Source organism: Anoplopoma fimbria, chromosome 8 (assembly GCF_027596085.1).
Source record: "Anoplopoma fimbria isolate UVic2021 breed Golden Eagle Sablefish chromosome 8, Afim_UVic_2022, whole genome shotgun sequence".
NCBI classification, from domain to species: domain Eukaryota; kingdom Metazoa; phylum Chordata; class Actinopteri; order Perciformes; family Anoplopomatidae; genus Anoplopoma; species Anoplopoma fimbria.
In genome coordinates this window covers 3,668,948-3,695,924 of record NC_072456.1, presented here as the reverse complement: position 1 = coordinate 3,695,924, position 26,977 = coordinate 3,668,948, and the positions used below count along the sequence as shown (strand labels likewise).

At 39.4% G+C, this 26,977-nt stretch overlaps 1 protein-coding gene across 1 annotated transcript in view; it reads left to right on the top strand.

The window, feature by feature from the left end:
* The first annotated feature begins 7,261 nt into the window (after positions 1-7,261).
* Positions 7,262-26,977, top strand: part of map4l (microtubule associated protein 4 like) — a 67,067-nt gene continuing 47,351 nt past the window's right edge. Inside the window, exons 1-3 of the mRNA XM_054602477.1 lie at positions 7,262-7,451; positions 23,870-23,956; positions 25,254-25,331. Coding sequence (XP_054458452.1) covers positions 7,262-7,451; positions 23,870-23,956; positions 25,254-25,331 — 355 coding nt within the window. The remainder of the gene's footprint in view (positions 7,452-23,869; positions 23,957-25,253; positions 25,332-26,977) is intronic.

The following is a 26,977-nucleotide window of genomic DNA, read 5'->3' as shown; positions in this document are numbered from 1 at the left end:
AATACTTTGAAGTACAGACTTTTGTTTGAATTTCTTCAGGTTTGCAGCTAGTACTATTGTCCCTCCACTACTGCAGAAGTTACAGTTCATTTATAATAAAATGCAGTAAATCTTGTGACGCAGCTTGCATTATATTTAGTTATGGGAATCTGCTCAGTATTGAGTTATGTCCTGCCTGAAGTAACATGATGATGAACGTTTGGAGTGACAATGATTACGTTTACATGCACAAAATATTCCGTTTTTTGCCCTTATTCCAAAAAAAGACAATAGTCCTTCTAATGTGTTTACTTGCCTAATGCAGATAATATTCTACTAATATTGTTGTTTACTTGCAGCCATGCATACTGGTATTAACGTTAAATGCCGGTTGTAAAAGTTCTCTGCCGTGGGGGGGGACATTTTTGACCTTGCAAACACAGCCTCCCTCTTTCATTTCTTCCACCTTCTTGAAAATGTCGTCGTTGCCATATTTGTTCATATCCAAAAACCTGCTGATATCCAAGTCCTTCATTATGTTTAAAAGAAGATGTGTTTCTCCTTCTGACCAGAAATGTGGGCTTTTCATTTGAGCATGCATCTGTACCTCATCCAATATAGATGCATTGTCCAAATATATCTATTATCATGTCCAAAGCATGCTCCTAACAGCAGAATCAAATCTGCACATGCCACATGTCTTATCCGGAAAGGCTACATTGAGAATATCCAAAGAATGAATGATGTTTACATGACCTATATCAAATGAAAAAATATTGTTTCAGTCAGAATAAGAATAGAATACTGGTGTCCATGTAAACGTAGTCAATGTCGTCAGGCAAAACTCACCCATCACTCTAAACTGTTTTTTATTGGTCAAATAGAGTTTACCTTCATTTTTAGGCCAAAATCTTTATGCTGCTCAGATGAGAATAGATCAGATAAACAGTAAGCCACCTTAAGAGACGACCCTCATGATACAGAGTAGAACAAATAACTCCTTGTGATAACATAGTTACTTCAGTGCAAGTGCTAGTGATTATCCCCGGCTACAATTTGACTTTGTTCTTCCTCTTGATGCCATTTATTTTTAGATGACAAGAACACAAACGCACCATGTTATTCTCTCCCACTCTCTCTCTCTCTCTCGCTGTTCTCCTGTCTTGAGTCTCTCTACCCCTTCAACTGTGCCTGAACCCTCCTCCAGCAGGCTGGACCACAAAACCCGAAAGCTGCCGTGTCAGCCACTCGCTGTCCTTCAGTGAATTCAGAGCTGCATTTATCATGTGTACACTGAGCTGGCAAAAGTCACCGGCCGTATACATGATACAAGCCTCGTAAACATCTAGCAGGAAACCAAGATGCTACGTCGAGAGAAAAAAAAAGTGTGTTTTCTAAACTAATCAGAGATTTATGGTTTGATTCCATGGATGCAGGAGGGGGGAGCGGCTCTCCATTCACTGCTGTTACATCATCGGCACAGACTCCATTTATATCGGACTGTGACTCATCACTGTGGCTCAGCTGTAAAGCCAACTTGTATCATACCATGGAGCAAAATCGACCTGAGCCCTGATTTCTTCTTGTATTACTGTCTTCAATCATTCAGAAATGTCGGATCAGTCAACGGAGGTCCTTTGACCTGCTCAATGGCACATTGGCAGTAGTTGAAACTGGTGTGGACAGACAAGTCCCATTCAAGACCCATTCATGCGAACAGAGTCATTCTTATGTAGCGAGTACGAGTGATATAAAGGTACAGTGCGTGTAATGCACTAGGGGGATCCAGAGGCGGATATGGAATATAAGATTATGACATATATTTTCTTTAGTGGCAAAACACCTGGAACTAAGAATTGTTGCGTTTTCGCTTAGAATGAACTGTTTATATCTACGTACGGAGCAGGTTCTCTTCACGGAGCCGGCCGTCATGTTTCTAAAGTAGCCCAGAACGGACAAACCAAACACCGGCTCTGGATAGGGCCATCCACGTTCTCCTACAGACTTGGCAACAATAAGAAATAATAATAAAAACACAGCAAAAAAAACACATTAGACACTGTTTAAAATCAGACTTGATAATATGCAATATTATTAAAAACCATAACATTACAAAGCACTACATTAAAGCCAGACTGAATAAATGGATTTTTGTTTCTGTTTCAAAACATCTTCAGCTACTCTCAGGTTGGAACATAATGGGTAAGAGCAGCATCACCAAATGCTTTTGTTTTTGTTCTGCTTTGTGGAGCAGCTGAAAGAGAAGAGGATCTGAGGGGCCTTTCTGAGTCATAAACCGAAAGCATTTCTGGTGCAAGGTCATGTCGTGCCTTAAAAAACAATACATAAAAGAAAAATCAATACCAAAACTAACAGGTACCCGCTGTCCAGTTTTAAAAATAGGCCTAATATGTGCTCTCCTCTTGGTCTTAGGTAATACTTGGGGGGTAGAATTTTGAAATGATGCGAGAACGTCAAATCCTACACAGAGTTTGTGGCATCGGCCAATTTTCTCTTACGTATGAACAAACGTCATATAAAGAATGTATAATAATCTAACTGGAACGTCCTACATATCTTTGACATTATTTTCCCTGTAATGTAAAAAAAAAAGGTTGTAACTTCAGTCAGTTTTGGACAAAATAATCACAACAGTTGCTACTAACTCTACAGCACAGTGAGGGGGGACTGGGGTGGGGGTTGGGTGCCGGGGGATGGAGCTTAATTTAGGTGACGGTTCATCTTCTCTCACACACGCATGAGCACATAAATATGATCACCCAAATCTCTTGTATTTTCATGGAACAGTTATGTGTTTGATGTCCTGCCAATCTCTGGCCATTGCATGTGTGTGTGTGTGTGTGTGTGTGTGTGTGTGTGTGTGTGTGTGTGTGTGTGTGTGTGTGTGTGTGTGTGTGTGTGTGTGTGTGTGTGTGATGAGATGATTATGTAGCAGAAGGCTGGGTTCAGAGAGGGAGAGGTGGCGGTAGCTGGAGCAGGGGATTGTGGGTGCAGATATAGTTTTTTAATCCCTCAGAGTGCAACAGCTGTATGTACTCAACAACCCTCATCATCATCATCGTCATCATCATCCCTCGACCGTTTTCCTCTACACTAGTTACATGGTAGAATAATAAATTCAAAGTTGCGTTGCTTTCTTTGATGCTGGTTTGGCCATAGTGACATATCTGCTTTAAAGCTGCATTAATGCATTTATTTTGTCCACTTAGGGGCAGTGAAAAACCTGAAAACCCAACATTAATAGATTATTGTCTTATGAAATTATAACATTTTTACAGCTAATGTTTTAGCAAAACAAATTCCCGCTACAGCAGGTGTAAAGGAACATAATCTTTCATTTGGAGTTTTGCTTCTGGCCACCTGGCAAACGTTATTTAAACATTTTAACACGTCTTCATACCTTTACAACTGAAGAAGTCTTTTGCCAATGAAACCCCCAAAACCACATAGTTGAAGACTGGCAAATACCAGTGTGCACTTTTCTCAGATTTAAACACGTGGTTAACGTTGGGCTGCTGTGGCGTAGTGGAGAGCAAGGTAGTTCTCCAATCAGAGGGTCGGTGGTTCGATACCCAGCTTCGGCAGTCGATGTGTCCTTGGGCAAGACGCTTAACCCCAAGTTGCTCCTGAAGGCTTGCCATCGGTGTGGACTGGATGATGAATGTTAGTTAGAGTCTGATGGTGGCACCTTGCATGGTAGCCTGTCATCAGTGTGTGAATGGGTGAATGATGTGTAATATACTACTGACTGTAAGTCGCTTTGGATAAAAGCGTCTGCTAAATGACTGTAATGTAAATGTAATGTTGTGAATTGAAACAAAAGTACTTGGTTAAGTTTAGGAAACAACCATGGTTTGGGTTCAAATATATGTTTGTTACGTAACTTAGGCGACACATGTCAGTTACGTAAATGACGCAAGCTGGGTATGTTAAATACGTTAACTTATGTAGGTGAGATAAAGTTAGTCATGTTTCACAAGGGACACAGACGCTGGTCTCCTAGGTGAAAGTCCTGTCTTTATTTGGATAGCAAAGTAAGCAGCAAAGTAGCATGTACTGTTCCAGGTTGCACAGGCTTTGCAGTTTATATGTTTTTTGTCCATTTCAAAGACGCCGTGATACTTGGCCTCCCAAGACTTCACAAATGCTCCTTTTGTTTTGCGTTCAGGTGCATCTGGTACTCGCGCACCAAGGCATGTGCAGCGTTGTCTGGTTCTGTACCAGCAATATTTTAATATCACTAATGCAACAAATATTTAAAAAGAGACTTATTTTTGGTTGAACATTTGGCTGTTTAGTGTCATGTTGAAAGTAGTTGCAACTGATGACAACCAAAGGCCACCAAGTGGTTGCCAATTACTCAAAAGGGTTGCCAAAAGAAACCTGGCAGTTGAGCCCTGGTATGTGATGTAAGGTAAGTAAAGTTACGTGCATTACTTAAATGAGGTACGTTATGTACTTCATTTAAGTAAGTAAACTGTGTTACAAATATACATATAAGGACTTAAAAAATCCTCCAAAATCTCTCATAAATCGAAAATTAAGGTCATTCAACGTTCCAGTGATACTGGGACTAATGAGAGGCAGAGTGGGTGAGAGAAAACAAAGAGCACCAGCTCCAGGCCACTCCGGCTTATGAAACCTCTCCAATGGAGCGATGAATATTGCAGAATAATACGCTGAGAGGGCAATAGAGGTTGGGAAGCCTCTATTTTGGATTGGTTCATTTTTGGAACTGGAGCTACGGAATTATTGAATGCATTGTGAGAGTGTGTGTGTCGGAGAGAGAAAGCGCTGTGGGATTACAAGAGGAAATGTGTGTGGTAGAGCATTTCAGTTAGTAGAATTTGTAGGGGAATATACCGGAGAGAAACATTAGACAAAATCAGAGACAATAAAATAAAGTCATTAGAGAGAAACGACAGATGGAAACAGAGAACAAGACTGTTAAAGAGGTTAAACACAATGTGAAAGTGTGTGTGCGTGTGTGTGTGTGTTGTGTCCGCTGTACTGTGTCCCTCCCCTGAAACAATGGCCTACAGTTCCACTCAAGGCCCGCTAGCTCTCTACTGTATGTCCCCATACTGGCTGCTGGCCACAGTGTGTGTGTGTGTGTGTGTGTGTGTATTTGTAGCTGTGTGTGTGTGTGTGTACTTGTACATGTATCTTTGTGAGGACCAATTTGAGTTTTAGACCGTCAGATTAGGACTGCAACTACTGATCATTTTCATTGTCTATTAATCCGTTTATTTCAAAAATTCATTGGTTGTTAGGTCTATAAAATATCAGAAAATTAAAAAAAAGAAAATGCCAGTAATGTCAGTTAAATGTCAGGCATTTAGTTGTGATGGTTAAGGTTAGGGTAAGGAGCTAGGGAATGCATTATGTCAATGAGTGTCCTCACAAAGATAGAAGTACTGGGAATGTGTATGTGTGTGTGTGTGGTACAGTTGCAAGACAACAAGAGCTTGTTTGCTGGTTGGCTGGATGGAGGGAACAACAGAAACAGAGGACAGGGAGAAAGAGGAGTTTGTTCAGGGGTCATGCTGTCTTAGTGTTGGGACATCGTTTATCTTTTTGACATTTAGCAGATTAAGTGAAAGGTGAATCCCACCCATACTCCATCTAAAAGGTTGACAGAATCTATCTAAGTTGATTTAGTTGTTGTTTTGATTTAGTTTAGTTTTTATTTATGTGTTTGTTTTGGATCTCTGTAGATAAAGTTAAGTGTATCTTCTGTTTATTTCCATTTTGGAAACACTAAACGCATCACAGAAGTGTTCCAATACCATTTAAACACCAGGCCGTCCACTCACTTAGGAAGAAGTCATCCGCATTCTTAGGTTAGCCGGCAATATTTGGCCTTAACTTACTTTGGGTTTTTGGATTCAAGAAGCTGACTCACTTTTTAATGGGATGGATCACTATGGTAACCAATACTTTTTTTAGTTAGTGTTTTTAATTCAGTCATCACACACAATACAATGTATACAGCCTATATATAATATAGTATACAATATAACTGAAAAGGCATAGGCAGAAGCATTAAGCTTATATATGCCTATCCTACCATCAATCAAGCCACCCTCAAGAAATCAAAATATAAAATAAAGAAAAGAAAATATATATTTCATTCAGACTTGTAACCCTCAAAAATAGTTTCATAAACTGTCCTTTTGAAAACCAAAAAAAAGAGTTACACATTCTTACATTTATATTAGAATTGTTCCATACCCCAACAATAGAAATGAATCTTCTTTTAATCCCTTTTTTAGCTTTTTGAACAGTAAACTTACAAACATCTCTCAAATCATATTTACACTCGTGTATTGAAAACAACCTTTGTACACAGTCTGGCAGTGACTTTGTTTTAGCTCCGAACATTGTTTACATTATTTTATAATATACCAAATTCACAAGCTATTTCACAAGCTATTTATGAATTTCCCACAAATGTCTGATTCGCTAAAATTATAAAGTGATGAAAGTTTGAATACAAATGGATTTAAACTGGAACTTGACTGGTTAGCGGAGGCATACACCCCCGAGGCCGTAAATCTATATTTCTATTTTTCCCAATGCAACGAGACAGTCCTTTAATACGTCTCTCTGGCTTTATTAGCAAGAAAAACCCTACAGCTAACACACACTCGAAGTGTATGGCACACATGAAAACACTGGCACCCATTGTTTTCTCGTCAGTCCACAAACTGGTGACATCTGGACGCCTGACATCGGCTAGTCAATGAGGATACATTTATTTCCTTGAAAAGCTAACGGGTATTATTGTAGAAAAAAAAGAATTAAGTAATCGTTTTCTTGACACTCAATGGGTTTATGGTGGCTTCTTTGAATTACTTATTTAGAGGCCATTGTTTACTCACCTTTGTGGTGTTAAACAGCTGCTGTAGCACAATGATGGGGGGGCCTAGAAGACACAGGACAACACAGCACACTCATTGTATTTTCCAGGCATACTTTAGTATCTTTAGTAGAGAAAGTACAACATACACAAAGAGTTTTGTTTTCAGTTTGTCTCTTTTTCTAATAAATAAAAAGAAGGAAAAAAGGGACTAAACTGACGTTACATTTTTAAAAAATTGTATCCGCAATTAATTTCACTTCTACTTAATCTTTCTACAGTTTACGACTTTATTTAGGACACGCAGGCAATAAGACTGTGAAGCCAATAAAAAGCAATAATATGCGAAGAATAGTAAATGCAATCGCACCTCTCCTTTGTCCCCCCAGCAACAGGACTATGGACCTGAGCCTGCGAGACGCTCTGGGTGGGGGCGGAGGTGGGGTCCCAGGCGGGGCCCCCGCTGAGGCCCTGCTGAAGAGAGACTTTGTTGCCTCGCTGGAGAAGGAAAGCTACGATGACAAGGTGGGAGAGACTGTCTCCAAGAGCGACTACCGACCCTTACTGGACGGAAAGGACACCAAGAGCGGTAAGTCCCCGTGAGCGAGAGAGGCTTTTATCAAACGTGATGTTGACCCCTGTAGGGAAGTTTCTCTTCTCTGGAGGAAATTAGAGTTCAGATGGCTGGTAGGCATTTCACATAATGGATATTTTTACATCACTGGACATGAATTGAGGTCGTCTGGGTGAAATTGTAAAGTTTCAAGATGGTAAACTGGCTGCAACAGACCATGTCACAGCAGTGTCTTTTAAAGGACCATACCGGTGTTTTTTTCATGTTTAAGCCAAAAAAACACTCTGTTTTCACCACCCATCTTTAAATTTAGTGCTTCAACCGTCAAAACACACATCTGCTTTCATGTTTCAATGTAATTATGATTCAAACATTCTGGTGGAGATGTACGTTTCTTCTGTGTAGTTCTGTGTCGGATCAGCTAGCAGGAGAAAAGTCCCCCTAAGAGTGGGTCTGGTTGGACAGACTCTTGCTCCGTGTAGCACGCCATGCATCTGGCCAAAACGTTCTAGCTAGGAGGGAAGAACGACTCTGTCAACTAAAATATGCGAGAGTGCCGAAAGTCGTATGGTTTGTCAAACATGTCGGTTCCTCCAGGACTGACAACCCGTTTAGCTGCTGCTATAGCTAGCGTTAGCTTCCTCAATATACAACTTGTAGGGCAATTAGATTAGAATGATGACATAATGTGCTCTAAAGATTGACATACATTCTGACACTATATTAGACCCTTCACAACTATATGGCTAAAAGCTAGCTACCTGTCTGAAAAGGTTAGAATGTGATCATATTATCGAGAGAAAGATCATCCCTATTGTTGGTGTTCTCTGAAAAAAACAAAAAAACTTTCTTTTCAAACATTTTGACAGTGAGTGGTGTTACTTTATCTTCAAAACCATCTTTGGCTAATGAGAATGCACGAGTACGAGCACCAATTTAGTTTGTGAATTTCAATGTTCCAATATCGGAACCCATCGGCTATCGGTCTGACGGCGTTTTAGCCTCTGGGTCCTCTTCCTTGCGCCAGGTCATTGTTACCAGTCTGATAAGCTATTGTCAGACATTAGCCTGATGGGTTCCAAGACTTCATTTCCACCAATGTGTTCCGCCTCTTCTGCTCTCAACACGGACTGTTTATCTGCATGTAACCAAAGCCAGCTGAAACATGATTGGTCAGCAGCCCACTAGACTACATTACTAAAGACAAAATGACTAAACTGAAGTCATCTACAGCTGGCTAGGGTTGACAGTTTAAAGCTGCCAATCAACTATCACCAATGCATCCATTTTACAGCTTGATTTTATTTGTGGTTTAAAATGAAACTTCAGTTCTACTGTCAGAGAATGGCAGTCTCTCTCTGATGATCTTCATGTTAACAATTATTATAATGCATTCATTTATGTTCATTTTAACATGCCCTGCTTTTAGAAAGCATTTTACTTTTGTTTAAAAGACATGATGTGTTAATAATGAATGTTGTTTTCTAAAGTAGGTTACTGCATATTGAAACATGTTTTAGCCTTTGGCTTAATTCAAGTGGTTGAAATGAAAAGATCATGGTGATTTCAATAGTAGTTATAGTCATTAGTAGTCCACTAATGATCACAGACTTCTTTTTTTTGGTTAGTATCACTGCCTAAAATGCAGACGCTTCAAGCTCCTCAGATTCTACTCTCCATAACAGTGTGTGTGTGTGTGTGTGTGTGTGTGTGTGTGTGTGTGTGTGTGTGTGTGTGTGTGTGTGTGTGTGTGTGTGTGTGTGTGTGTGTGTGTGTGTGTGTGTGTGCTTGGTAGATTAAGTGCACTTTTGCCAACCCTGTCTCGACTTAAATTAGCTGACTGTCTTTGTCTGTCTTGTTCTCTTTATTTTTCCTGCAGTTTTTTCGTTTCTTTTAGGCCTCATCCTGACTCATTATATCTCTATTTCTTTTACTCTATTTATTTTTTATTTTTTTGCTTTCTCTCTCTTTTGTCGTCTCTGTTCCAACCGTCCTCTCGGCCCTTCTCTGTCCCTGTCATTGTTCTGCTGTGTCAGCCTGGAGACAGTGCTGTATTAGCATCATTACCATCAACCAACACACACACACGCACAATAATCAGCCAGTGGCACAGCCTGGTCCAGTGAGCTGAATGGAAACCTGTCTATCCTGTCAGTGTTTGAAACGCAACGGTCCAGAGCTGTAGGGAACCAGAGTTTGTCAACAAACTTTAATTCATGGCACTTATGGGCTTGTTTGGAGATGTGAGACTCCTGACAGACAGAATAAAAAAAATGAATGGTCAACCTTTTAAGAAGCCGCGATATATTGACTTTCAGTCCCTTTTATGGGTCAAGATCAGGCGGCAACATCCGTTCTGAAAAGTAAAGCCAATGTGTAAGTGCCTTAAACTTGCATTCTTTCTAATGGCCATAAGGGGGCGACTCCTCTGGTTGTAAACTAAGTCTGGCTGTACAGAGGTCTATGAGAGAATGACACTCCTTCTCACTTAATTTATCAGTAAACATTGTAAACATGAGTTTATGGTCTCAGTTTCTAGTTTCAAGTCTTCTTCAATACAGCATGATGTTCATTTAGTAAATTATGGTCCCATTTAGAGTCAAATAGAACATAAAGAGGAGTATGCTTTAGGGCTAGCAGTACACAGCGTCTCTACGTCACCCCTCCGCAGACCAAATATGGTCACTTTCGTTCATTGGTTGCATTAAACCAAGATGGCAACTGCCAAAATGCCGAACTCAAGGCTTCAAAACGGCAGTACACAAAGCAATGGGTGACGTCACAACTACTACGTCCACTTTTTATATACAGTCTATGGTCAAGATCCAGGAATGCTGGATTTAGAGTAAAAGGCCAAACAAGTGAATTTACTCAATATTACAGAATGGACCGGCACACACACCATCTTTTATATTTTCAACGTTAAAGCGAGACTATGTATCTTTTGAAAGACGATAAAATATTTTTTTTCTTAGATAATGAAAAGCCAACTTGTAGCTCATAGCTAATGGTGGCTGATGTTAGCTAACGTTAGTAAATTCTGACGTAAAATTATAAATAATGTACTTATATTTCTAGTACTTTCTAGTCAGTAGTTTGTTATAAACTGTAAGTTGGCAGGTGAAGTAGAAATCTGTCTGTTATCATGCAGTAAGTATTAAATAGATGTGGTGCAGAGTGCAGTGTGCCACTGTGATCATCAAGTGTCTGTGAAGGTTGCTGTAATGCCACATCAATATGACATTATACATCAGTTTATTTCACACGATATCTTGATATCACCTCACATAATAATCAGAAGCTAATCAAAAGTTGACGTGTTATTCTATAGTTATGATGCTTAACACAGATGGCACATCGGACAGAGTCGCGTGCATGTCATTTTAATCCTTTATGATAAACCATCAGGCTGTCGTATCGTCACATTGTCTCTGACATGCCCAAGCACAGCTGGTGTGATAATGATCATTGAAAGCAGGCACACGTCCTCTGGCTGTCGTGTGTGTGTGTGTGTGTGTGTGTGTGTGTGTGTGTGTGTGTGTGTGTGTGTGTGTGTGTGTGTGTGTGTGTGTGACTTCTAAAATACTGGTGACTATATACAGTTGGACTATAGGCTACTTTCTCTATGTGCCTTATGGGAGTTCTTAGCAGATGTTTTTTTCAAATGTTTTCATATCACAGATCCTCAGTCAGATGCTTATTTCTTTTTATTAATTTATTGTTTTATCTATAAGTTGCAACACAACTATTGTATTTATATATGTACAGTACCAGTCAAAAGTTTGGACACACCTTCTCATTCAATGGTTTTTCTTTATTTTTATTTTTATTTTTTTCTACATTGTAGATTAATATTGAAGACATCCAAACTATGAAGGAACACATATGGAATTATGTGGTAAACAAACAAATGCTCAACAAGCCAGAATATGTTTTATATTTTAGATTCTTCAAAGTAGTTGAATGAGAAGGTGTGTCCAAACTTTTGACTGGTACTGTATATACTGTGTATATATATATTTTAAAGTTAAGTTGAAATTTACACTAAAATTAAATGAATGAATAAATAAATTAGCCTGCATAGAAAAAAGGAAGTGGGCCCAGAATTGATCTTGAGGGGTACCACAATGGTCCCTGGCTTGATATCTTATTGTAATGCACATTTGACTGAGGATGCATGACAATGGAGTTAGCTGTCAGCTAGATTTTCATAGACGTAAGGATAAATGCTTTTTGTTCAAATGCACACATCCTGCACAGCCGACTTGTGTAGCTCAGTCAGATAAAATCTGCTCAGACCAAATTGAACATTGAACCGCCAGTAAAAGATTAAAAGTTCAATTTTTAAAGTCCAGTTTTCTACTGATACTGTTTTAACTTACTCAAAAAATCCCTGAGCATCTTTACTTAAGCTGTAGTATATTTTTCATGGACAAAACTGAAACCTACACTGTACGTATGCCTCTCAACTGCTGTATGGCTTCTTCTCAACCCCGATAACCAACACCAACCACACACTGTCCCAACGCACATACAGTACGCACCGAGCTGTTCAGCAAAGAACACTACTCTTAGAACACGAGTCATCATTATCAACAAAGTTGTTTGTTTTTATCCAAGTCGCAGTGAAAGCTCATTTTGCGTTTCAACTCTTTTAGGAAAGACTGCCATTTCATCTCTAAAGTAAACAGGATAAATAGGTAAGATCGCTCACTGGTCACTTTTACTGGCCCGATTTCATAAAAAAAATAAATTACTGTACAAATAAAGAGTGACATTAATATATATGACTGAGTGAGATATATACAGCGGGTAAAATAAGTATTGAACACGTCACCATTTTTCTCAGTAAATATATTTCTAAAGGTGCTATTGACATGAAATGTTCACCAGATGTCGGTAACAACCCAAGTAATCCATACATACAAAGAAAACCAAACAAATAAGTTCAGATATTAAGTTATGTGTAATAAAATGGAATGACACAGGGAAAAAGTATTGAACACGCTTACTGAAATTGATTTAAAACTTCGTACAAAAGCCTTTGTTGGTAATGACAGCTTCAAGACGCCTCCTGTATGGAGAAACTAGTCGCATGCATTGCTCAGGTGTGATTTTGGCCCATTCTTCCACAAAAACAGTCTTCAAATCTTGAAGGTTCCATGGGCCTCTTCTATGAACTTCTTTCCATAGATTTTCTATTGGATTCAAGTCAGGTGATTGGCTGGGACATTCTAGCAGCTTTATTTTCTTTCTCTGAAACCAATTGAGAGTTTCCTTGGCTGTGTGTTTGGGATCATTGTCTTGCTGAAATGTCCACCCTCGTTTCATCTTCATCATCCTGGTAGATGGCAGCAGATTTTTATCCTTCCTTCAATTATATGAAGTTTGCCAGTGCCGTATGCTGAAAAACAGCCCCACACCATGATGTTCCCACCTCCAAACTTCACTGTTGGTATGGTGTTTTTGGGGTTTGACCTCCAAACATGGTGTGTATTATGGCATCCAAAGAGTTCAATTTTGGTCTCATCTGACCAGACTATACTCTCCCAGTATTTCACAGGCTTGTCTAAATGTTGTACAGCAAACTTTAAACGAGCTTCAACATGCTTTTTCTTCAGCAATGGAGTCTTGCGTGGTGAGCGTGCATAGCCACGGCGGTTGAGTGCATTACTTATTGTTTTCTTTGAAACAATTGTACCTGCTAATTCCAGGTCTTTCTGAAGCTCTCCACAAGTGGTCCTTGGCTCTTGGACAACTCTTCTGATAATTCTTTTCACTCCTCTGTCAGAAATCTTGCGAGGAGCACCTGGTCGTGGCCGGTTTATGGTGAAATGATGTTCTTTCCACTTCCGGATTATGGCCCCAACAGTGCTCACTGGAACATTCAGAAGTTTAGAAATCCTTCTGTAACCAATGCCATCAGTATGTTTTGCAACAATAAGGTTGTGAAGGTCTTGAGAGAGCTCTTTGCTTTTACCCATCATGAGATGTTTCTTGTGTGACACCTTGGTAATGAGACACCTTTTTATAGGCCATCAGTTGGGACTGAACCAGCTGATATTAATTTGCACTGACAAGGGGCAGGATTGCTTTCTAATTACTGATAGATTTCAGCTGGTGTCTTGGCTTTCCATGCCTTTTTGGAACCTCGATTTCTTCATGTGTTCAATACTTTTTCCCTGTGTCATTCCATTTTATTACACATAACTTAATGTCTGAACTTATTTGTTTGGTTTTTTTTGTATGTATGGATTACTTTGGTTATACTGACATCTGGTGAAAATTTCATGTCAATAGCACCTTTAGAAATATATTTACTGAGAAAAATGGTGACGTGTTCAATACTTATTTTACCCGCTGTATATATATACACACACACACACACACACACACACACACACACACACACACACACACACACACACACACACACACACACACACAAACGAATACAGTCCTGTCTATTTATGACATCAAATACAACAAATTTGCTACATTCAACAAAAAATAATATCAATGTGAAATGTCATTGAGGAATGTGGTTGGAACAGAGCATCGCGAGACCCTTCACACAATGTGAGGGTCAGAGAACTTGATTATCTTAAATAACTACAGCTTATGAATTTATGAAGACAAAAGGATCAGTTACATCTATAGAGTCCAGCAGTGATTTGAGATTATTCCAGCTGCGTGCCACGTCTCGTTTATTTGTCACGGGAGGAAAAAAAGGACACACCGGTGTTTCCTCGCTTCGAGCTCCTCCAGCAAGCGCCCTCGAGACGCACTTTAGAAATTTGGACGTCATTCAAAATGGAGCGCTGGGATCGATTTCTAGATCACAAGCCGGAGGAAGGAGGAACAGACTGGCACTAGGACCGAGGCTGCTTCAGGGCGGCCCATGAGCCGGTGGATGAGGGAGTCATGTGACTTGAGCAGGTGTAGAAGTCAGAGAGCGTCTGGTGGACTAGTGGAGAACAGCAATGAACGGATTTCAGGGAGTGAAGTGACAGTCCAACAATAAAATGATCTGAACTCAGAGGAAACGTGTTATCTGTTAATATAAAATATTTCTGACATCATAACTCACCAGACTGACATATTGGCATATCTGGTCTGATGGACTGGATACATGTCAGAGTCACTACGTATCAATGAGATCTACTGTCTGAGACAAGGGAGAAACAGCTACATCTCTGCTGTCTCTTTCATGTCTCCCTGAAACACTTTTACTCTCTTCATCCTCTGTCTCGTCCTTTCTTTACATCGCTCTCTTGTCTTTTACCTGGTTCGTCTTTGTCTCTAGAATCCTGCAGTGGGATGTTTTTTTCCCTTTCAGTTCAGCAGTGATCGAGGGCTGTAATAAACCTGACTCCTGCTATGTGCACTGAAGAGGAAACTGAAAGCTCATCAAGGACAAACTGTTTTTTTACTTCCTTGAGCTCATTTTAAGCAGGTCCTTCTTCTGTGAGTTTAACCTGATGAATTAGAATTCTCAGATGAGACAGAAGGATCTGTCAACCCGACAGTTATAATGGATACTCATAGTAACAAAACTGCCATCATTGTGATTGAACTGCTAAACTGCATACGCCGGAAGAAAACAAGAAAAGACTTCGAAGACGACACATTGTGTAGTGATCCTACAGCATGGTCACCGTTGGAGACGACGGAAAAAACTACAGAATCTCTTAAATTAATTTTGCTTCCCTGAGGTCACTGGTGCGGTGACGTTTTGTGTCCAATATGCGTTCCATAACCAACGATGGCTTTGTTGACAGAACAGCTACAGTTTCTGAGCCCGTTAGACCTCCCACGTCCTGGCTGGTGTGATCCCATCACAAGATGGTCTATACTTTTGTTCCCAATTGACTGGTGAGACAACTTGCTACTCAATTTGAAATATATACTGTTTTTAAATAGATAAATATTTAACTTACAACAAACGGCTTTAGAGTGGCATATTCCCCCCCAAAATTCCATTTCAGGTTTTATCACACTTGATATCATTTTCCTTTTAAAGAAGTTATCAGGGCATAAAACAGATGATATCTACGTATCAAGGCTCCATAGTCTAACAATGATATAGCTGCTTGAGAAAAAACTTTAAATAAAAAAAAAAACGAATTGAACAGAGTCCTCATGATCTAAAATGAAAACGAATAGTGTTTATTTGGAGAATTGTTTTAATAGCACTGGATGACTCACTCTGACAAAATAAGAAATCTCCTTGAAGTATGTCTGATATCAGATGAAGACTGTGTTCAACGTGAGAGTCTGACAAAATAAGAAATCTCCTTGAAGTCCTGAAAGTTGTCTTTTCTAAAACAAAAGGGCAGTAAGAATGTTTCGACTACTTTCCAATGCATATCAGAAGTTTTTTTTGAAAATGATCTCCCTTGATTTGAGTGAGGCAACCTGCTTTTTATTTAGAACTTCCTGAAAAATTATTTTGACCCTCCAGTTTATAATGGAACCAGTTCAAACTGTGCTGGTAGTTTTCTTTTTACATTTAGGGAAATAAGGTTTTTAAGACTCAATTAAAGACATAAATAACTTTATAACATGGATTATGTTGTAAGAGTCTAGAAGCTGTAATGACATTGGGGTGCTTTGGCAGGAAAAAAATTAAGAAAAACTATTTTAATATATATACATATATATACATTTTCACTTTATTCTGTAGTATTGGGTGGAACTCAGGGTACTTTATTTACCTTCATTTAAAACTTTAGTTGTTTTTAGTTGTAGTTTAAGGTCATCCAGGTTTAAATAACTACATTCACTACATTGACTGTGGGCTCACTGTTTGCAGCAGCACAACAAAGGTAGAGTTGTGCTGCAGTCTGCTCGTGTTCCTATCAAGCTGGGAAGGAGCTGTGTTTGCTGAGGCATGAGAACACATCCCTGCAGTGTGTGTACTTTCAATGTTCGTATGTGCGATAGAGGAGTGTGTGTGTGTGTGTGTGTGTGTGGGGGGGGGGTGTATTTGCTTTCCTGAGTGCACAGGTCTGCATTTGTATCTGTGTGTGTGTGTACAGTACAAGTCACTGCAGTCACATGTGACTGCAGTACAGTGGAGCATCATTCCCAGAAGCTCCACACACACGCAGTTCTGGTGAGGTAATCACACACACACACACACTTTGGCTGTCACTGCCAATAGTTTGGACGTGTGTGTGAGTGTGCTGAGCTCAGCAGATATGTTGAAGTGAATGTGATGTAACTGAAGCTTTTACAGCACTTCTGGAGTACAACACTGACAGGCCGACGGAGGATCTGAGCTGTGGAGGGATCAAGCTTAACTGGTTCTATGACTTGGAGTATAAGTAAGTTGTAATGTTAAAGGAATATAATTTGTGTTTGAGTTCTGCAGTTATGGCCATAATTTCTATAAATTACGTTAACTTTGTACAGATTAAATTTATGTCTGAGATATGGGAACATGGAATCATTACAACAAAGTCAGACAGGTTGTATCAAAAAAACAGTTTCATCATTTAATGTAGGAGTTAAACAAAAAGTGTGCACATCTGAAATATTAGTAATAATGTCTCATTGCCAGGAGGCAGACATCCAGGTCTGAAAAGTGAAGCCGGTGCAGAAGGGTCTTAAAGCTGCATTCTCTCTAATGTCCATCAGGGGGCGACTCCTCTGGTTGTATAGAAGTCTATGAGAAAATGACTCTACTTCTCTCTTGATTTATTCCCTCAGTAAACATTGTAAACATGAGTTTATGGTCTCAATCTCTAGTTTCAAGTCTTCTTCAACACAGCATGATGTTCATTTAGTAAATGATGCTCCATTTAGAGTCAATAGACCATAAAGCAGGGTATGCTTCAGGGCGGGGCTACGTTGTGATTGACAGATCCCTACCACGGCGTTGTACCGTCTTGGAGTTGTCCATGTTTGTCTTAAAACTTTAACCCTTAACCGTAATCCCGTTTACAGCAATTTGAGCAATGATTTTACAGTTCACCATTTTTAGGTCCAATAAATTCAGCCTGGGTGTTTTTTTATAAACCAGTTTTTTTGTGTTTCCTGACCTGTCAGACTTCTTTTTCATGATGTAGCCAAATTCTTAGATCTCAGCATTTAACTTGGTGAGTAAAATGTCATTATTACTGATAGAAGCGCTGGCAAAAATGACAAAAATAAGACCCATGTTATAAAATGTTGCTCCCTGCAGTTTTAAATATTCTGGAAGAGAGAGTTCTAGCAGAATTTAAATGTCTGTAACTATCCTTAAACATCTATGAAAAGTACAAAAGGTTGGTCTCAACGTTAGACACACAGTGGCAAAACCCTACAGGACAGACCTTCTGGAAGCAAGATCCAGGAAACTTGCTTCCAGAAGGATCTTCCTTCTGGGTCTTTTCTAGAACCCTGGCTTGTGTTTAGTAGCTTAGTGGGTAAGCAGTACCCCAGAGGAACCACCAGCTCCACAGTCTGCTAGTCTCAGTAACAGGATTTGCATCATGTATTCAATGGCCATGGGAATGCACCATTATCACAGAGCATCTGGAGTGTGCTGTCGGACCGCAGCAAGATCCTCAGCCAGAGGAGAGGAGAGTTTAGCTTTACCCTCCCTGTTTCTGTTTCCTCATGCCCACTTGTCAGATACATCTCTCTCACTTCCTCTATTAGATATTATTTTGTTCTACCTCATTGACCGTATTTCTAGTAAAGGGTGCTCACTTTCTGTGCTCCCCAGCATCCATCGTCTAAATGATAATATATCAAACTTATCTCCTGTCCTCCTCTGCACCAGCTGCTTTGTCTCTCCCCACCCTTTTTTCACTGTCAAAGTAGTATTAGCTTGATATAGGAGGTAAACATTGTATTGGTAACACCGGAACTTATTTATGGTCACACAAACCAAAAATGCCAAAAGTAGAATTTTTCTTTAAATGTAGCCGTTTCAAATGTCTTTCTTCATTGTTAACCAAATCCATGAAAAGACCAGAACCAACCTTGATTTGAGTCTTGGTAGGTAAAAAAAAGAAAAGGTCAGAAAAGGAAATTTTGTCTTTAACGAGATTCATATTTCAGTTTTTCATACAGCTGCTGACAGTTTAAATATTTGATTTGTGGTAATCTGCCGCAGAAAATAGTCCACAGCAATGTCCCCCAACATTTGCTAAAAACTACAGTGCTCTACAGTTGAAAATGAAAATTCTTGATCCTTTCAAAAAATGAAACAGTTTGTTTTTAGCCCTTTTTTAAGATTAAGATGGGAACCCAAATACAGCTTTACACATACTAACGCATTGTTGAGTTTGGTCTTGTCTTTGGATGTGTTGACTGTAAGAAAATATAAAGAATATAGTCGGTCTCACTCTTTAACATGTGAATGATTGTATTTTTGACAGAATTTAAACGAGCATCAAACAATACATGTGACAGAAAAAGATTAATGTTTGGAATATATCTCATACTGAATAGGCCCTTTCATTGAAAATCATCCCACTGCCTTCCTCATCCCTCCTTTACCTCTCCCCCCTTCCCCTCTCTCCCTCACTCTAAGTGCTTGTCTCTCTCCAGATGTAGTGACAGCTGACTGAGGATGGGATGCAGTAGTTTGACATTAACCTTCCCCTTGTCCTTGGCTTTGAGTGAAAGACTTTAGCGTTAGCAACATACACACACCAATAAAAACAGGGAGCGGGGACAGGCCTCCACCTAAGTGAACACACCAGTACATTTTGATGGAGGACTATGGGATTTCCCTGTGGTTTTTAATTTCTTTTTTTACATATCTTGGGGATAATATGGGGAAACAAAGAGGAAACATGGGGATACATGTTGAAAAGTAAATGGTCAAAGCAGTTTTTGATCAAAAAGTTCAGCAAAAATATCAGGCAGATGGGTCCACTTATATGCAATATTAGCCATGGATGCACGGATACACACACACACACACACACACAAACACAAACATACACACAACCGAATGCATGATCTCCACAAAGGTTTCCGCCTGGTTGAGTAAGTGATTAAACATATACCTAAAATACTGATATGATGACACCATTTAAAGTAAATAGAACTGTTTCTCACTGACCTTGTTGCTGTAAACTGACCCATAAGATGTTCATCTAAATATAGAGGCAGCAGCATTGCCCAGAGGCTGACTGATGTCATTTAGAAAGCTGTTCTCCTGCTGGGAGCTGAAGTGCAACTGGGTTCAGCCTTGGTAACCCCACACTATACGCTCCATCATCGCTGAGTGCCCATCAGCAAGTCCGTAACCACTTCGGCAGCACTGCACAGCACACAGCCGTGCACCCTGACCTCTGAGAAGAAATGTACGAGTTAGAGGCTGCGTCAGCACCACTTAAAGGGATACTCCCAACAATTTAGTGTTGGATTTCCCTAAATGTCACTCAGAGCAACAGAGTGGCCCAATGATGTGTTTATTAATTTCGATTTTTTTTTTGGGTCAAAGGGATATTCCTCTGTCAAAGTAATTGTGCACTATTCTCATTAACATCCTCAACATCACGCAGGCAGACAGCTCATAACTAGGACACAACCTGGGTTATCCAGGAAATGAAGGAACCCAAATGAACAGAGTAATTACAGTGGAGTGACCTTAGACGGTGGTTAATGACTCGGGGCCATTTTTTAAACCTAAGAAAATACTTTGTGTGTAGAAAAGACGTGGATTAAGGTTTCAGGAAAGACATATTTCTCCCAGAGCACACCTTTTATTATCAAATATGGTGTTACTAGCATGTTGAATGAATGCTAAGTAGAAAATAGCATCCATTCAAACACTTTCCAATGAGGACTGAAGTTCTGTGTACTAAACCATCTGCTGGTTCAGGTTACTGACCATTTTCCTTCCTTTCTATACCAACTGAAGATTAAAGCTATTGTTGTGGTGGTTCTCCACTAGCTCTTGTGTATTTTAACTGGTGTCTCCTGGCATTGTGTTTGGAAGAGCTCTCCAGTGCAGTGAGGCAGAAATGCCACAGTTGTTCAAGTGATTGAAAAAAAAAAAGAAAGGTGTATGACCTTGAGGCTCGATGCTGGCTGCTGTCCTCAGAGGACTGTCTGGGTTCTGACTGTGCCTGCACGCACATACTGTGTGTGTGTTCATGGAGACGTCTGAGAGAGGAAAAGAGCAAAAAGTAAAGGGCTATAAAAAGAGCAAACTTTTTACATGCCAAAGCACCTGCATTCAGAGTCCTTTCCAACCCTTCATTTACAGTGATACTATGGTCCTCTATTGCCCATACGTATGAATGTACAATATATAGCTTTTATGAAAAATGTCTGCTAGTGTTTTGTTGACAGTGCTAGTATATCTTATAGTCTATCTACTATCTACTTTATTGCTTGTCTACAGCGTGATCAGCAAGAGAAGTTTCAGTCACAGTGTCAGTAAGCAAAGTCAAATGTTTGCACTTGAAAAAAAGTCAACTTTTACACTTACTTGTTATATACATTAATAATTAATGTCAATGATTCTAAATTAAATCACAGGTCTTCGCATTTAAACTCACACCCTTTGTTATTGAGATTTGATAAAAATCAGTAAATGATTCAGCCTTTAAACCTCACTGTACTCTGTTAAAAAGATGTCGACACTACAACTTTTCGCTTCACTGTGTGTGGCATCATCTGTTTTCTTTGTCTTTACTGTAAAATGCAAAGTAGAGGGCAGTAGAGTCTTACAAAATGTATTATTTTGTGTCTTGTAATGCAAATTTCTTAAACTTAAACGTGGTAATGTTTTACGGTAATGTTAAAACTTATTGTGGCACCTTTAACCAAATATATACTGAAACTAAAATACTCTTTTAAGTGAGCAAAAGAAGGAACACAAAGAGATGCTGAGTGAAAGTAGGACAATGATGATGGACGATGGACGACTCAGCACCAGAGAATGGCAGCTGAAGAGTGATCTACGAGGATGAAGACGAGAGAGAGAACGAGAGAAAAGAATCTTGTTGACAGTCATTTCTGTCTGCTGTCTGTCTGTGCGTGTGTGTTTGAGTTTGTGTGTGTGTGTGTTTGTGTGTTTGGTTTTGTCAGGCTGTAAACTTAGCAACCCACGTATGCTTTACTGTTTCAGCCAAAAATGGAGACAGCCATAAAGAAACACTCAGAACTCGCCTTTAACGCGCGCTTGTTTATTATTCATGATATCCACCATTACACCGACATCGGCCCAGTGCCAAAAATGTGTTCTCCCCCCCCCCCCTCCCCCGGATACGTTTGGTGGAAAACAACAGCTTGAGTATAAAGCACTGCATTTACTTCAACAACTTTCCAGGAAGAAACCAGGCTGTGCTGGTGCTTACTTTTGTTTTTGAAGTATCACAAATATGTTTTTTTTTTTTTTTATCAAAGTCCTAATTGGGAGGTGGGGATGGATGGATGGGTCAAACAAACATTTACGTAACATTGCTAACAAATATACTAGCCAATGCAATTTAGTTGACTGAGAACGTCATTTTTATGATATGTCTGTGCAAATCCCCACATAGTTCATGTTGTATGCCTCATGTGTCCCCCTGGTGTTTCAGGACCATGGACAGATACATTATATCTGCTACGTAGCTGCAGCAGCAGGCTAATTCATAGTGAAAAACAATCTTTGTTTTGGGGCAGCTAAACTAATTATTGTCCTTTTATTAAAGAAGTCAGGCAATAATTGGTATTTTTCTATCATTCTGTAAACAACCGTAATCTGATATCATGCTGAACACGGGATTATTCTGTCAACAGTGAAAGTCAAGGTAGTTGGTTAGCTTGCTCTGCAACTCCTCATCTACCAGCTCATGATACGCTTCCTTTATTCCTTTTTTTTTGTTTCAGTTACTTAGCAGAGCATTTATCAACACGGACAGCAAGTTTGTAATACTGCAAATATATAAATATTGCAATACTACATCAGTGGGCCATAGGCTCAGTCACCAGTGTTACTTCATTCTGCAATGGGTAGTGATTTAACAGATATTTATTTAAATGAAAATCTTCAAGTAATGAATTTTTCTAGAGCTCAAACTTTTTAGTTTTTGTTGACAGGGTTTTATTGAATTCTGGGTCTTTTTTTTTGTTGTAAATATGGCTCATGTTTATGATCCCATTATGTTACAGCTTTTGAATGTTAAATCAGTGAAACAACAGTTTGAGTAGTGCTTAGCGTACATTGTCAGGTAATGGTGGACTTCCAAAAAGTATGTTTCTATAATTTAGTTGAAAAACATACTTTTATTGCTATAATAGCTGTATAGTTTGATATCTTCGCTGCTTAATTGGATTTAATATGGAGCCAGCAGTGCAAATCTTTACTTCAGTCAATGGATGCTATCATCCTTTTGATATCTTTTTATTATACCGCAACACTTAACTTTCCTTCTTCTACTAAGTGGAGATGAAAAGCTTTTTTCCCCCTTTTTTATTGCTCATGCAGATTACCATCTAATTACCATTTAAATATTCATCACACCAATACGATTAAACCAACAGCTTCGCTATTGACTTTGAGCTTGACGATGGTTTCAGTGTATTTCTACATTTTTAACAAACCTGAAAGATGTAGTTGAGTAATGTCTCCCTGAGCAGAGAATGAAGTCACTCCTCCTCTCTGTGAGGTTCTACTTGCTTAGCTATCATATGGCGGTTTACAGATGACGATGATGCTAACAGTGTTCCCCCTTCAGGTGAACTTCGTTAGCGCTGTTAGCACCGTTAGCCAGCAGCCAACGGCTCAGGCGTCACCCATGTTGGGAGCCGTGAGAGGCAATCAAAATGCTCCCAATCTCGTATCTTGTATGAAAAGAGACAAAAAGTATCACTCTCAACGGACTACTTGATTACTTTGAGCCAATCATTTAAACAGCATTTGTAAAGGCATGATTCTGTCCCAGGCTTTTTGATCCGTGACAGCGAGTTGGATTAAGAGTGTGTGGGTGTGTTTTGGGTGCCTCAGCATCGATCCTTTTAGACACATCCACTCCCACCAACAGCAAGCATAGCCCAGGGAGCCGCAGATGCTATCGTCCTCTCCTTGTGTAACCATGGCAATAGTCCCTTCAGTGACGTGTTTGTGTCTGCTTGCCTCACTGTCAAAATATGTAACACACGCACGCACACACACACACACACACACACACACACACACACACACACTGACGCACACTCACAGGCTGGAGAGGCTGGTTTTGGGAAGCGGGACCTGTTTGATGGATAAACAGCTGACAGAGTTTTCAGTCTGTGGAGTCTGCAGGATGTTTGTCAGAAATATGTTCGTCATTTATTCTGTAGATCTGGGGTTCAATTTTATTTCAGACACGTCAAACCTGGAAATGTGTTTACTAATAAATTTGGGCAATGAAAAGCTTGACAGGATAAAAGCTAGTGTATGATGTTTGTTGATTGGCGATGATGCTTATTATGCTTTTTTCTATCTCCTTTAGGTCCAGGGATGATGTCATCCATGATGTCATCAGGTGGACGCCAAGACCCACCAGGACAGCCTGCCTTCAGCTCTGACTACCTGTCTGGTGAGGGTGGAGGGAGTACTAGTTATTTATCAAATGCTCTTTTCACTGTAGTATAGAATAAGTTTGCACAATTGTTCAAGTTAGCTGTTATGTTGCAGAGGCCCATGGGAGTTTTAGGTCCCCCTGTATATCAGTCTGAAAAAACAAACACTCACCAGTTGTGACTCTTTCTGGGCACATCTTTCCATGTGTTTAATGTTTATTCACAAGTGAAAAAGGATCACGAGGACCAAGTAGAGTTTTTTATACTAACGTAACACCCTTGTGAGACTAGCAAAGTGGTCTCTGTTTCCAAAACTATAGACCCAACAATGTAAGGCCATTGGCACATTCTTCACGTGGTCACTATGTATACCAAAACGAGTGATGTTTTCATACATAATCCACACCACAAACATATTGAACACTAAATGTTAACAGAAGAATCAGTAAATCTCATTTAAATTTAGACCTTACTTGGACTATAGAGCAAAGACCGGAGGCATGACTTGGACTCTAGATCAAAGACTTAAGACTTGACTTGGACTTGTGACCACTCCATGATCATTGACTTTGACACCAGCTGAAACACTTGAGGCTTGACTGGGTCTTGCAGAAGATGACTGGTGAGCAGCTATCGCTTACGGTCCTTGTTTGTACTTTAGTTTAGTTTAGTTTAGTTTATTTGCACAATTGAAACATAACAAATAACATTGATAAATGATATTACAGTGCAGGAAGAGGCAGAAAGCCCACTGGGCTTATTTGAAGCCTCCACCTATATAATATTTAAAAAAATCACAATACTATAACGAATACAATACTATAACGAATACAAAAAGAAAATACATATGGTATGAAATATTGATATATTGTAGTAGAAAAAACAGATTTCACCAGTAACAATTATTATGGCTCTGTTTTATTCAGGTTTCCTAGTAAGCCATGACAGTGTACCAGGACACTGAAACAGAAGCAGCTTAATGGAATTAAGCCATCATTCATTTTATTATTTACTCCTGTGTTTTTCCTACTGTGACATGTCAAATTGTCCAATACTTTCAATTTAACTTAACATATGCAGATATTTAGAAAATGTCTAACATTAGCTTTTGTTTCTATGTTCTCCTGGCTCATTTCATTCTCCTATTCATCTCTCCTGATCATTCACCCCCTTTTTTCACCCCTCCCATTCCTTTTGACTTGCTCTCTCTGGCCCCACCGTCCTCTCTGATTCTTCAATTTCTCTTCCCTTGGTCACTCTTCCATTTCTCTCCCTCTTTCTATCTGTCTGTACGTCTGTCTCTCTCTATTTCAGGTCCTATGATGGGTGGGAGGACAGATCAATGGAGCATGAACAAGACAAAGGACAACAGTATGCCTGACTCATTTCTAGGTCCACTTTACTTTTTCACCTCCTGCGTTTTTTGTTTTTTTTACCCTTTTAAGGACATCATATTATCCCTCCTCACTCACTGTTCATGTGCTTAGAAAAACATTATCCAGTGACAAATAAATGGGTGCTAAACAGTGATGTGATTAATGAGATATCTTGTGAGGAAATCATCCTGGAGGGCAATCTATCAAAACAAACCTTTGACGCAAGATGCTGCTTTGTAGTTGTTCAGCACCGTTGGGTGATAACACTCCACACATGCTGCATACACATTTACCATTTAACAGTATTTTGAATCAGCTTTGCATCAAGTTTTTTAATTTCTAAAATCTGAAAATGTCCATAACTGACCCTTCGCTTAGCCCCGCTCTGAGCTGCTACTCTGTCTGAGCTAGCATTGAGCTCACACTGCCACTAACTGCACTACCTGCATAAATATCATCTAGTTTTGGGAAAAAACTAAAAGTAATTTGAGAGAGAAGCAGTCAAAAGGGTCTACAACATGTGTGTTATAAGGATATATCCAGGATGTCAAACTGATTCAGCAGTGAAAACAGGTTAAAAAGATGAAGATAGAAGCTAAAGCTACAGATCACAGTGTAAAAGTTAACCAACACATCACCTGGAGATAAAGATAGAAGACAATGAAATTAAGGAACAACACTGTTTGGTCTTTATTCACTGTTTATCATTAGAAAGCTAAAGCAGCACGTGTATACATTCAGTATACCTTTTGAAGCTAGCGTAGCATAGACGTGCTAACGGTAGTTAATGATCTAACATACTCTGCTGAAGTTCGCTCCACAGGTTTTTACGTAAGAGGGTGCATGCAGATCCTGGATTGCTAGTAATGGGAGACCCGTCCTATGCAAAGGAGATGTATAACCCCTGACACAACAAATAGTTAAAGCTACTAAGTGTAGAACTTCTATGTGATAATAGAATGTTTCAAAATGTTTCTAATGGTTTACAAATTTGACAATGAAAATTGGCTGTCAGTCTTTGATACGACCGCATGGGATGCTATTTAGAAATATTCAAAATCTATATAAAGAAGCTTTAACATTGTAATGCTCGAATTTATCAGTAACAATTATTTACTCATATTGTTGAAGCAGTATAGTGTGACTAATTGTAATACATTACTTTAACTGCTTTATTGTTATACTTAAAGGGACAGCATGTAGGATTCCAGGGGATCTATAAGCAGAAATTGAAAATAATATTCATAACTATGTTTTCATTGGTGCATAATCACCTGCAATTTCCAAAGGTTGTGTTGTCATTAGCTTAGATTGAGCCCTTCATATCTACATAGGGAGCAATTCTTCTTTACAGTCTGCCATGTTCCCACAGTAGCCCACAATGGACATACCAAACACTGGCTCTATTGAGAGCCTTTTGTATTTTTACGTTACCAGCAGACCACCGTAGTTCTCCAACAGGCTCGGAAAGGAACGGGGGAGCAGATGGATATTCAGTTGGTCGCAATCTGCAACCCTACCACTAGATGCCACTAAATCCTACACACTGTCTCTTTAAAGCAGTTATTCAAATAATGTCAAATCATTATTACAGCTACCTTGCAGTATATACATTCAAAAACAAGAAGTAGTATGTATAAAGCAGCAGAATTTATCATTTCC